This window comes from Dendrobium catenatum, unplaced genomic scaffold (genome assembly GCF_001605985.2).
Source record: "Dendrobium catenatum unplaced genomic scaffold, ASM160598v2 fragScaff_scaffold_1583, whole genome shotgun sequence".
Taxonomy (NCBI): domain Eukaryota; kingdom Viridiplantae; phylum Streptophyta; class Magnoliopsida; order Asparagales; family Orchidaceae; genus Dendrobium; species Dendrobium catenatum.
Genome location: NW_021320045.1, coordinates 188,440 through 201,478, shown reverse-complemented (window position 1 = coordinate 201,478; position 13,039 = coordinate 188,440). Strand labels below are relative to the sequence as shown.

At 38.4% G+C, this 13,039-nt stretch overlaps 1 protein-coding gene across 1 annotated transcript; it reads right to left on the bottom strand.

Annotated features, from left to right (window-relative positions):
• Nucleotides 1-9,525: 9,525 nt before the first annotated feature.
• Nucleotides 9,526-12,672, bottom strand: LOC110107833 (chalcone synthase 8). The gene is made up of 2 exons (XM_020838243.2): nt 12,447-12,672; nt 9,526-10,748 (listed from the first exon to the last, which is right to left on the bottom strand). The coding sequence occupies exons 1-2, from the start codon at nt 12,625-12,627 to the stop codon at nt 9,757-9,759; spliced, it is 1,173 nt and encodes a 390-aa protein (XP_020693902.1). The 5' UTR covers nt 12,628-12,672; the 3' UTR covers nt 9,526-9,756.
• Between the last annotated feature and the right edge of the window lie 367 nt (nt 12,673-13,039).

Genomic DNA, 13,039 nt, shown 5'->3' with positions numbered 1-13,039 from the left:
TGCCTTCGCATCAAATTTAGATCGCCTTTGAAATTTGCGACACCACCTCAAACGATCCAATTTGATCAAATAAAATATAGACTTGAAATTGATTTCATAGGGTGAGATTTCTAACATGTTGATCAAAGTCAACAACTGGATGGTCAATGTTGCTAACTTTTTATGCGCCCTAGCCGCGCCGTCTCTGACGATTCTAAGATTTTTCTTCTCCTCGCGGTTGCCCCCTCGATTCCACTATTTTCCATTTGCATTCCACTAGATTTGAATTGGTAAAATCGTTTTGCATTCTCCAGCACTCTCAGGCCCTTTGTGGGCTTCAAAATCATGGCTGTCCCTTCCTCGTCAAACCCTTGGGGTACCTCCATGGAGTCGATTCCCGGTAAGCAGCAAGTTTTTCTTAGCTTGGATGAAGAAGGAAGAAAAAAATTACCTTCTCGATCCTTCAAAGATGTTGTGTCAGGAAGCACATTCACAGGTGAAACACTTTCCCCTTTAACTCATTTGGTTTTCAAAGGTGTGCTGGCGATGCTTCTGTCTAATGATGAGGTTCTTAAGGTTGCATCTCTCTTTCAATTTATATTGGTTGAAAATTTTTCAATGCATGGACTAAAAATAGATTATGTTCGTCATTTTTTAGTACTCTAAAACTTTCAAGCTTTTTCTTTGTTGTTTCTTTAGATCCTCGTCATGTAACTATTCAGTTATTAAATGACTTGGATTATAGTAGGATGCTTGCTAGAAGTTCTTTTTACATTAACAATTGTTAAATGCATCTTCTTAAATGTACGTAGCTTTTTGATATTATGGGAGAATATCTGATTGTGCCCATATGGATTTCATTTCCTAATCTTTGTTTACACTTCTTTAACACTCAGGTTTTGCATGCTCTTACTTCTATTTTCGGTAGGCCTCTTCAGACCGATCAACCAACATCTTCTAAGACCTGGCCTTATGTGTCTAGGGTTTTATCTAAGGTATATATAACAAAAAAGCATACTAAAGAAATCTGGGTTGGGTCTAAATCTTTTGGTTATATGCAAAAGGTTGAGTTTGAAAAAGTAACATAATTTTGTACTCATTATAAGGTTCATGGTCATGCTATAACTGTCATTTTGCATCATGTGTTAAGAAAAACCTCATATCCGTCTGTTGTGGATGTTGGCTCTATGCTTTGAGAATAAGTGCCTGTTGTTAACTATAATGCTTTGATCCACTTGGATTTGGCAGTGCAAACATCCATTAATGAGTATAAGGGGGAAAAGGATTCTATGGTTATTGTGTAGCCTCATAATTCAGATATTGTGGTGTCCGAGAAAGTTTCATCTCTCATAGATGTGTCAAATAATGAGATCATTGAAAATATTGGTGAACATGCGAGTGATCCTGATATAAATGTTGATAATTAAAATCCTTAGTTACCAAAAACTCTTTTGCTTCTAATTGTTAGTAAATAAGTGGGAAAAGATAATGGTTTATTGGAGCCTGGGGCTTTGAGAAATGATGATTGTAAAGAAGGGGAGTTTTTTCCTAAATCTAGTATGGTGCATACTACTACGGATCAGAAAAGTGTCGATGTTAATGTTGAGTCACCCTCTTCTTCTCATGAGGACAGTGACTCTAAATTAAATGATGATGATGGTTTTACTAAGGCTGGTAAATAAAAAGGTAAAAATATCAAAGCTCCCTTAATCTCTACGCCTAGTTCTACTAGAGCCCAAACATCTTCAAAAGATATTAATGGGTATGGATCTTATACGGAATGTGAGGGGTATTGGGGGGTGGAATCTAGAGATGGAGTTAAGAATTTGTGTAGAGTGCATACTATTTATTTGTTTGTTTTAATTGAGCCTTTTATTTCGTCTAATAAGTTAGATGTTACCACTTACTAGCTTGATTTTTTAATGAAATTTGCAAACTCCTTTAATAAAATTTGGATTATATGGAATAGTTTGATTACTATTAATATTATTTATGATTATCTGCAAGTTGTTTATTCTCAAATTATTTTCTTTAATATTAAGTGTAATGCTTTTTTGTGTATGCTGCTTGCTCTAGGCTAGGTCATCTGCCTCTTTGGAAACACTTATTAGAATTTGCTCTTAATTTTAATGGTCCTTGGTGTGTTGGTGGTTATTTTAATATCATCTCTAATGCTACTGAGAGAATCGGGGGCAATCCCCCCAACCAACATGCTATGGATGATTTCAATTTGATGATCAATTTTTGTAACTTTTATGACATTGGTTATTCCAGTGTTGCTTTTATGTGGAATAAAGCCACTATATGGCAAAGACTTGATAGGATGCTTTTTAATACGAAATGAATTTTTGATTTCGGGATGATTCTTGTGGAACATTTAAGTAGAACCAATTCTGATCAATCGCCTCTTCTTCTGAGTACTAATGCTAATGGTTCCTCTGTTTGTTCTGGTTATAGATTTCAAAACATGTGGCTATTAGATAAGAGTTTTTTTAAATATGGTTCATATCCATTGGCATACTCCCATTTGTCCTAACAATAACATCAAGGGTATGACTAGATTATGGTCTAAGTTGAGTAGGCTGAACCAGAAACTAAGATGGAGGAATAAATGTGTTTCCAAAAATATCTTTGATAATATTAGGGAGGTTGAGAATAATGTTATTGAGTTGGAAAATAATTATTTGAATGAACATGTCTATTATTACCACCTTAGTCTTAAAAAAGCTAAAGAGCATCTTTTTAAATTGTAGGAGCAAGAGGAAACTTTTTAGATGCAGAGAGTGGCCTCCAAATTAATTTGGAGGGTGATAAGAACACTAAATTTTTTCATGTTGTTGCTAATAAGAAAGTGTTATGAATCATATTCATAAAATTACTAATTCTGATGGTAGTTCTTATGATTATGAAGAGTTGATTTATAATTCTGATGTTAAGCACTTTAAGAATATTTTTAATAACAGTGTTACTACACTGATGTTCATATTTCTAATCCTTCTAATACTCCCCATATTATTAATGAGGATGTTAAGTAGCTACTTAATGTACCTCTGAGATTGAGATTTGGAATGCTATAAAAGATATGAATGGGGATTCTGTTGTCAATTTTGATGGTTTTATCACTAAATTTTTTAAAAAAACTTTGAATATTGTTAAGTTGGATGTGATGGACGTTGCCAAAGATTTTTTTGTTGGGAATCCTTATCCAAATTTTTTTCTTCTTCTAACATTCGTTTAATTCCTAAAAAGGAGGCTACTAATAATTGGAATGACTTTAGACTAATCAACATTTATTCTTTTCTTAATAAGTTAAAATCTAAAATTTTAGTGGAGAGATTGGTTACCATCCTTCATATAATTATTTCTCATTGTTAAACTAGTTTTATGAAAGGGTGTAGTATTTTTGACATTGTTATTTTGGCTCAAGAGATCATTTATGATTTTAATGCTAAAGTGAAGGGGGGGTAATATTTTTTTTTTACTTGATATTACCAAAGTGTATGATAATCTTAATTGAAATTTTTTTATAATGTTTTGGCTTTATTTGGTTTTAGTTTTTCCTTCATTTTGCGTATTAAGAATAGTATTAAAATTTTTTAATGGGTGGAGTCATATTTTTAGTGGGAGGACTCAAAAGAAATGGGATTACCTAATCCCAGTCGAACCGATCGAACTGTGGTCGAACCAGATGATGTAATAAATAATAATATTATTAAAAATTAATAACATTAATAGAATAATTGCAGCATGGCACATGATTATATATATATATATATATATATAGTGTATGTATAGTGAACTTGAGATGATATATGTTAGCATTATTTTTATCTATATAAGCTTTTTGGCTCATTTAGGAAAGGGCACATGATATGATAGGGCATGTGCCTTGTCATAAAATATTTTTTATTCTTGTTTAATTAAAATATATAAATTTTAAATTTATTTGTTAAGTCAAATAGTTAATAATAAATGTGTTAAATATTTTATTTAAAAAATATTAGCCAAACCGGTTTTGAAAACCGGCACCGGTCGGTTCAATCCGGTTTGTGGCTGAAGCGGTTTTTACAAAATTTCGGACCGGTTCACGGTTCAACCGGTTGAACCGACCGGTCCGGTCCGATTTTCAAAGCACTGGGGTATCTTATCTAGTTTGTTATGAGCTTTTTTAGAATCTTCTATAGCTAGTTTATATATGGATGTTTTGGAGGAGGATGGCTCATGTAATGAATATTACTCTCTTTTAAAGCTTTGAAGCTTTGTGTTTGTCTTCTTCCCTGGATTGGGATCGAAATCCTTCTTGCAGGTCGATTCTTCCGACGAACCACTACATCAGTTTGTATCAGAGCCAGGAGCTTGCAAAAATCGATGGACTACGGAAGAAGGTCGGCTATCGACGACGATCAAAGCCATAGAATAAGATTGGCGGTCGACGACGATCGATGCCGAGGAAGGTGGGCTGTCGATGATGCTCGAAGCCGGATCGCCTTCTATCAAGCTCAAGCGAAGGAATCACTCGATCGGGTAGACATAAACCTTGATCGGATTGACAGAAACCTTCGGGCAATAAGGAAGATGCGAATGTCGTCGGCAACCATACCAAGGTATTCTTCTTCTTCTTTAATTCGCTCCTCTTATCCTCTTCACGTGAACGCCATCAGTCCTACCATTTTCCCACCATCGTTAATGACTACCCTCCTCTCGAACTCCTGCTTCGGTGGCGTGACCCCCCTCCGTTCCAACATCCTCTGTCTCCCAACTCCTCCCGTCTACACAAGATGGAAGTTGATCGCGACCAGACCAGACCTGCTAGACGCGAGATGCAACAGATCACTGATCACAACCATAGCAATGATCTGAAGTTGTTTCAACAAATCTCTTCCGTCGTTGATTTTGACTCCGTCCAGCAGGCCTTTGATTCACACAACAGAATCAAAGATAATTTGGCTATTTCGACTGAGAAAGATGGACATGACGATCGGGATCTGGAAGCCAAAGAAGCAACTGCCACTGTTGTTATCGATTCTGCCTCTGCTCAGCTCACTGGACCGCTTCTAGCTCCTCTCAATCCCGCCGCTACCACTCCTCCATTGCCGCCCACTCAGACGGAGCCCCCACTCTGCTCTCGCGATTTTGCTCTAGGTGTTGAGCTCGATCTCTCAAGAATCGATTCTAGTTCTTTATCCCACAAACAACATGCGGCTCTGATGAAATGGGAAGGATCACAACAGAAGTCCGATCGAGAGGTCGATGATTCGTCTCTTCTCCCAGCACAAGAGACTGAAACCCTAGTCGGGAGAAAATCCTCAACCGCGCTACATATCATCGTTGTACCTACCACTTTCACCGGAGATTGTTTTTTGTTCTTTCAGTTACTGGAGGGGGCCATGGCATCGCCTATGAAAAAATCTTGCCCACCGCCAAATTATACTGTGCCAATCGATGCTCCATGGGTTCCAGCAGTTACTCTGCCGTGTTTCTTAGCACCGACTGCACTATTGGAGTCACATGACATCACAGGACAATTTTTTGTCTCATCAAGCTATTTTTGCTACAGTAATTGTTCAGACACAAATCCAGCAACAAGTAAGATCTCTTTCCTCATCAGGATCACTGAAAATTCTTTACTACAGTCAATACTACTCGTAAACCTTTTGCCGCTTCAACAAAGACTGCCTTCAACTCCTCCTAAAGCTGCCGGTAATTTCAACAGTGCATTCACTATGTTTGAGGAGATGAAAGCATTTGGTGTGAAGCAGAATTCGATCATTTACAACAAGTTGTTGGAAGCCACGGGTAGAGTTGGAAGGCCATGGCAGGTGAAGAACATTTTTAAGGAAATGAAATGTAATCCATGTTCAACAGATCTCTTTACCATTGAACCAAACATTGGAATGGTTCCTGTTTTGTGCAACTCAACCATTTTTGTTAGCTCTGTTCAGTACAGGAAAGCTGCTTTCGGAGATTTCTTCACACAGGGCGCAACTGGACAATCAGTTTTATCTTCCAGACTTTGGGATCTTTGGCAATCTAAAATTGACTTCTACAAAGCATTCGGGCGGTTAGCCAGTAGTGAGTCGATTTGTTTCAATGAGCAATCTGCTTCACTTAATATATCAATGAACTCTGCACTAAAATTTATCTGCATAAAGAAGCTTGGCTATGGTCTGACTAATGCCCCAAACGAATTGAACGGCATTTGATGGATCATGGAAATTGGGAGACTGAGTTAAATGACAACTACAATATTGGTATTGAGGACGTTTCCATTGCAGGTGTGCACATGCTCATTGTAAACTCCTCTGACAAAGCTGAGCCAGTACAACACTCTCAAGCTGTTCGTCGAATTGTCACTAAAGGATCTAAACCCAACTTGAAGAGGCTGGAGGAGATTGTGCAGAAACTTGATAAAATTTCAGCTAAGATTGGAGCAGAAACCGAGTGGTCGAAACATGCCCGGTTGTTGATTGACCAGATAAGCATGCAACAAGAGAAAACTGTCAAATTATAATATTTGAATAGACGTTATGAGGAGGAGTCTGCCCAACTGAAGACTCTTGTCCGAGATCTTGAAAAAAATAGCCTTCAAACAATATTCGAAAAAGGTGAGCCGTGTTGTGATAATGGCTTGCAATTGACCAGATTATCTGAAGAGGACGGTTTTATCTGTGCTGAAGTATCAGAGTACAGTTGCATCAAAATTTTCCCTTTTTGTTTCTCAGGATGGAACGAACCAGATGTTAAAAGGGCAGCTTTAAGTTATAGTCAGATAACATACCTGCAGCATGATTTTGAGCTGCATATCGAGGGACCTGGAGATTTAATTGCATACTATAAAATTGCTAGACACTACAAATGGGCCTTGGATGAATTATTTTTGATTCATAATCAAGTAGTCATTTTAGAAGATGACATGGAGATTGCATCTGATTGGGGAAAGCCTTTTCATGTGCTAATTTTGAAGTCTGCATTCAAATTCTTTGACCCAGGGATCTGGTTAGGATGTCCACCTATACCTCCCTCCCGATGACGAGCCTCGACGAAATCGAGCTCTTTTGACGCAAGGGGAGAATGATGCGGAGCATTTTAAGCTTGGAGTATTCCTTAGGGTATCTTATCTAGTTTGTTATGAGCTTTTCTAGAATCTTCTATAGCTAGTTTATATAGGGATGTTTTGAAGGAGGATGGCTCATTGAATGAATATTACTCTCTTTTAAAGCTTTGAAGCTTTGTGTTTGCCTTCTTCCCTGGATTGGAATCGAAATCCTTCTTGCAGGTCGATTCTTCCGACGATCCACTACATCAAGAACATATCAAATTCAATCACAAACTCTTTCAAGTATAGATAAGCCTCTCTTTTCCTAGCTCCTCTACAATTCTAAAAGGAAATATAAGGCATAATTATAATAAAGGGGAGGGCCTCTCACTCCATCCTTTAATCAACACATCAACCTTACTTTTTCTAGGAAGAATTTTAATAGGGTCTAAAGACTTAAGTTCATTATTAAGTCTACTTTTCACTCCCCCCAAATTTCTTTCATATATACCCTTCAACACAAGAAGCTTTAGGTTCCATAAACCCAATATTAGCATCAACTATAGCTTCCTCTTCAGAACATTTTTTACCAGATGCATCATCAATCACTTCTTCATCAATGATAACATTTAAAGCATAAAACTTATCATCATCAATCAGAATTACAGAAGAATAAGAAAATTTTTTCAAACCAGAATCCAATTGCAAGGAAAAATTCTTCAGATTATCCATTAACAACTCAGTTTTGATTAAAGTATCATCTTTAGGAGAAGAATTAACAGCAATATCTCTCATAGGAATTTCGTGGATCATACCAGTAATACCAGAATCAGAAATCTGCTCTTTTATTGGAATCACATTCTTCTTGATGAGGAATCCCCTCATTGATAAAGTAGTTGCTGAGAAAGAATCACAATCTTCTTGAGTTCATAAAATGATTTTAAATAATGAATTCTGTTTTGATCTGTTATGCAATTGAATGCCATGGTCCCCGAGTAATGAAACCATAACTTGTTATGTGAAGGGTAACAGTTGGGTTCTCCTCAGCCATTTTAAAAATTACCTTAATAGGGATGTTAGTATCAGTAATCAGAAAATTTTAACACTGCAAAAGCTATCTAAAGAATTTGTCTCAGTGTCAATTACAAGAAATAAATTTGAAAGGAAACAGCAATTCATATTTGAATTGCATTCGTAGTCATAAATTTATCTTGAGATTAATAAATTTTTTTTTATCATTTAGAAAGATTAAGCTTACCCAGCTCAGCGCAAAAAAAACCCAGAAAACATTATGGGAAGGCCCAAAAACATCGAGCAAGCAAAACTAATGGCAGGAAATTCAGATAGGGCCAAACATCCCAGTGGCTGGAGAGATTATTCTGTGCGGACATCGGACACCAGACGGGAGAACCGTCCGGTTTACGCTTAGGTACCGAGCGGTACTGTGCCGCGGTACCGCTCGGTACTAAGCTCGGTACCAAACGTGGCACATTTTTATTGTGATTTGGATTCCGCACAGAATAATTTTTCCGCTGCTGGGACTTAAGAAAAAATAACTCTGCAAAATTCCACAGAGCTGACAACCACAGCAAAAACATAGGCAAAAATTTTAATAAAGCAATGAACACCTCTGAAGTTTGAATGCAACTAATATTCTGATCATAACCACAGTCCCAGCATAAGTCAATTGCGCCATCGAGAAATCCTCCAGATCACATAAACCATTACAGGGTTATGTATAGATCGAGCTTTCGGACACTTAATGGTTTATGGCTTTACAACCTTCCAGAACTTGTATGAAGTAAGGTAAAAGCAGCCGGAAAGTAAAAGCAGCAGAAAATATCACAATGAAAAAATCAACAAGAAAGTAAAAGCGGCAGAAAATAAAAGACACTTTAACATGAAAAAAATCAAAATAGGAAAAAAAAAAACTACAAGCCACACCACACAATAAATCCACTATAAAAATGGGGTGAAACAAGTAAAGATTTATCTTCTCTCTAACTCTCTCCTTGCTTCTCTTATCACATACACTTTTCTCAATGTCAAGAGAAAGTAAGTTATAACCCTCAAGAGATGCAACCAGTTTGGGGCGCTGCAGTGCTCACTCTCTATTTGACAATGCTGCAATGCTCAAACACGCAGGACTACGACGCTCAGTCTCGTTCTTGACTTGTTGCGATGCCATATCTCGACGGTTGTGGTGCTTTGCTCTCTTATTCAACGCTAGGACACCCGAATCCAAACAGGGTGTAAACCCCCCGCACCCCCTAGCTTACACGACAAGCTTTGATGTTCGAGACAATAGAATAATTAGATTGTTCAACATAATTAGATTGTTCAACATAATTAGATTCCAAACATAACCGTTTTCATATTTATAACTTCATAGTCAGAGCATTACAACAGGAAATTAATCAACCTTATATTTTCTTAATGGATATACTTCAATCCAATACATTTCGCAGAGATTACACATCCAAACGATATAAATTGATAAGATACTACGATCACATAATCCTCCTTACGACGTTCTCCGCCAGTTTATACGACTTCTAAACATTTTTTTTTCTTTATACGCAACTGCCCCACTCGCTCTCTTACCATAACAGTTTAACTATTAAATCTGACACCAAATACATTCACTTATTCAGGTAACGAGCTTAAGAGCTATACAGACGATCTATCAATAAGGCCGGCGAGCTGAAGAAGAACAATTAAGTAGAACGTAACGGTCACAACTAATTGGGCACACTGTGGAGCACAACGGTCTCCACCGTAAGCCCCGGGCCGAACCCGAAAAGAACCCCCCACTCCAACCCCTCGCCGGTCGTTGCCAACCCGTCCTCCGAAGATCGCCGTCGCATCTCATCAAGGATAAACAGAACGCAAGCGCTGGACATGTTTCCATAGTCAGAAAGCACACGCCTTGAGGCCGCGAGCTTATCTCCGTCTAGCCCAAGCTTTTCTTCAACCTGGTCGAGAATCGCTGGCCCGCCCGGATGCGCAATCCAAAAAATCGAATTCCAGTCGTGAATCCCTAGCGGTTTGAAAGCCTCCACCAAGCTTTTCTCAATATTCTTCGAAATAAGCCCGGGAACGTCTTTGAGGAGATGGAAGGTGAGACCCGCCTCGCGTAGATGGCCGTCAATCGCTCCCTCAGATTCCGGGAGTATAGTTTGCGAAGCTGATATAAGTTGGAACAAGGGACGCTCCAGATTGGGATCAGGATCAGCTCCAACAATAACCGCTGCAGCCCCATCGCCAAACAGTGTTTGGCCGACAAGAGAATCGAGATGAGTATCCGACGGGCCGCGAAACGTAACGGCGGTGATTTCTGAACAGACGACGAGAACACGCGAGCCGGCGTTGTTCTCGGCAAGGTCTTTGGCGATACGAAGAACCGTGCCGCCGGCAAAGCAGCCTTGTTGATAGAGCATGAGGCGGTTGACGGAAGGGCGGAGGCCAAGTAGGCGAGTGAGTTGGTAATCGGCGCCGGGCATGTCGACGCCGCTCGTGGTACAGAAGATTAGGTGAGTGATGCGGGATTTTGGTTGGCCCCATTCTTTGATGGCTCGTCTGGCGGCCTCTTTGCCGAGTTTCGGCACCTCGACGACAACCATGTCTTGACGCGCATCAAGCGATGGCGCCATGTAGGCGCAGAGGTTCGGGTTCTCCTTGAGGATTTCCTCTGTCAGGTGCATGTAGCGTGTTTTGATCATTGACTTGTTGCCTGCGTTCGTGGATTTTGGCCGTTAGAAATGCTTGAGACAAGTTTGTGCTGTAATTCAAACTACTAAACTAACCCAGCTCATCTTGATATGTTGGTTTATAATTTTGACTATCAACATAAGTTTTTGGATTTGAATCTTATATATGCGGTGTGTATGAATTTGTCTTAATTGATCTAAATGTTCTCAAAAAACAAAAAACAAAAAATTAATAAACTAATGCTTTAATTAATAAACCTAATTTTAAGAAAAAGTTTAAGATCTAATTAATAGAAATGCACAACTTATCTTGATATGTTGGTTGAGAGCTTTGACTATCAATCAATACGTTTTGAATTTAAGTCTTGCATATATAATGTGTCTAAAAATTTATTTTAATTTAGCTAAATGTCCCAAAAAATTTAATAGAAAGATTATTTTAATATCATCTCAATGTATCATGTACATGCTAGAAACTTAGATGTGATTAATATCTTCTTTAAAATATCCCACAGATCTTGGAGATTATTCTATGTGGACACCGGACGGGAGAACCGTCCGGTACTGCTTGGTACCGAGTGCAATATCGAGCAGTATCAATGCTCGGTACCGCTCGGAATCACTCTCAGCGGTACCGAGCGTGGTACACTTTTGGGGTAACGTGACGCATTTTTATTAGTTTTTGAATGACGTCCGAACTCTGCACGTAATAATTTGCCCACACATCTTGGCATTACCCCTATCTTATAAGACATTTATTTTAAGTCAAAATAATTAATAATTGAACAAAAAACTATATATATATATATATATATAAATAGTTAATTTTAATTAAAATAATCACTCTAAAATTAAAAGTAGGTACATGCACGACATAAAAATTAGCTTTTTAAATTCAAATTCAAAATTATATTACGTGATAAAAGTGTTGCCACGTACTTCAAATTCAAAGATGTGCCAATTGATCTGATGCCTTTAAATTTTCACAATACAAATTATTTGGACCATAGATCATATAGCAATGCTCTTACCTATATGAAATGAGTTTAATTTGTTTGTTAGACCTTTGATTATTTTTGTTTTGTTTTTAATTACAATACCGGTTGGCTTTCTTTGGATGAGTAGGTGCTTCGGCTATTAAGATCCTCCAACTTATCTTTCTTTAGCCAATTCATTATGAGTTAAAAGCGTCATAAGTAGAAAAAATTATTTTGTGCGGACACCGTACGTCATTAAGAGACCAATAAAAATGTACCACATTATTCTTTTAGTGTACTACGACTAGGTACTGTTTGATACCGAGGCTCGATACCGCTCAATACCGTGGCATCTAGACGTAGAGCTTCTACATAAAATAATTTCTCCAAAAATAAAGCTTTTGTTTTTCACATTTTTTTTCAAATGTGTTTTACCTTTTAAGAATAATGATACATCTTATATAAGATCTCAAATAGTTTAGGCTGCACTTAGGACAGCTTTTTCAATGCTTTTTAAAACAGTTTTTTCATTAATTTTTTTTTTAAGCAGACATTTTTGTTAAAGAAAAAAAAAAACTGTTTTATTTGAGCTATTGCTTCTCTAATGGGCAATTGAAACTATGGCTTGCTCATCTCTGAGAAGCGAGAACTATATATGTGATTCAACAAAACGTTAAAACTGTGCGGGCCTTTGGAAGAAAAGAATAGCAGAAGAAGAAATGAAAATTAAAGACGAAGGCTTACACATTCTTTGGAATTTTTCCTTGAGCTCAGTGAGGTGTTCGCTATTGGTAATCCTGAAGTAGTAGTCCGGGTAATCAGCCTGGTGCACGACGTTGGGCGGTGTGGCGGTGCCAATGGCAAGGACCGTCGCCGGCCCATCGGCCCGCTGAGACCGCCTGATCTCCTCCAAGGACAGCGCCATTGATTTCCTTCTTAATTATCACTGAAAAGGAGAGAGGCAGCTGGTTGATGGATGGAAGCTTGAGAAGGTCGGAGGCAGGTGATTGGCGCGCTTTAATAAAGGCGAGTAGGTTTGGCGGACGGCCGGATGGATGTCCACGTGGAAAGAGGTCGTTTGGTTAGAGAGAGGTAGATGCGCCCTACGTTGTTACGTTCTTCCTCGAGGGTTAAAATGCATATAGAATGCGACGAGCGCGGGCGCGGGAAGCGGTGCTATGAGCGGTTTGGCGCACGAAGCGATGAATCGGGTCCCGTAGATGGTACTTTTTTAGTATTACAAACGTTCGAGACAGATAATTGGCGCATTCCATGCTACTTATGGTAACTATTGCCGTTGCGTGGAGCTGCTATCCGCACTTGTTGGAGCGGCTTAT

Excerpts from the sequence above, each read along its gene's own strand:
- LOC110107833 (XM_020838243.2), bottom strand. The coding sequence starts at position 12,627 with ATGGCGCTGTCCTTGGAGGAGATCAGGCGGTCTCAGCGGGCCGATGGG. Across the intron at positions 10,749-12,446 it reads GGAAAAATTCCAAAGAATGT|GCAACAAGTCAATGATCAAA; the intron begins GTAAGCCTTCGT and ends CCACGAACGCAG.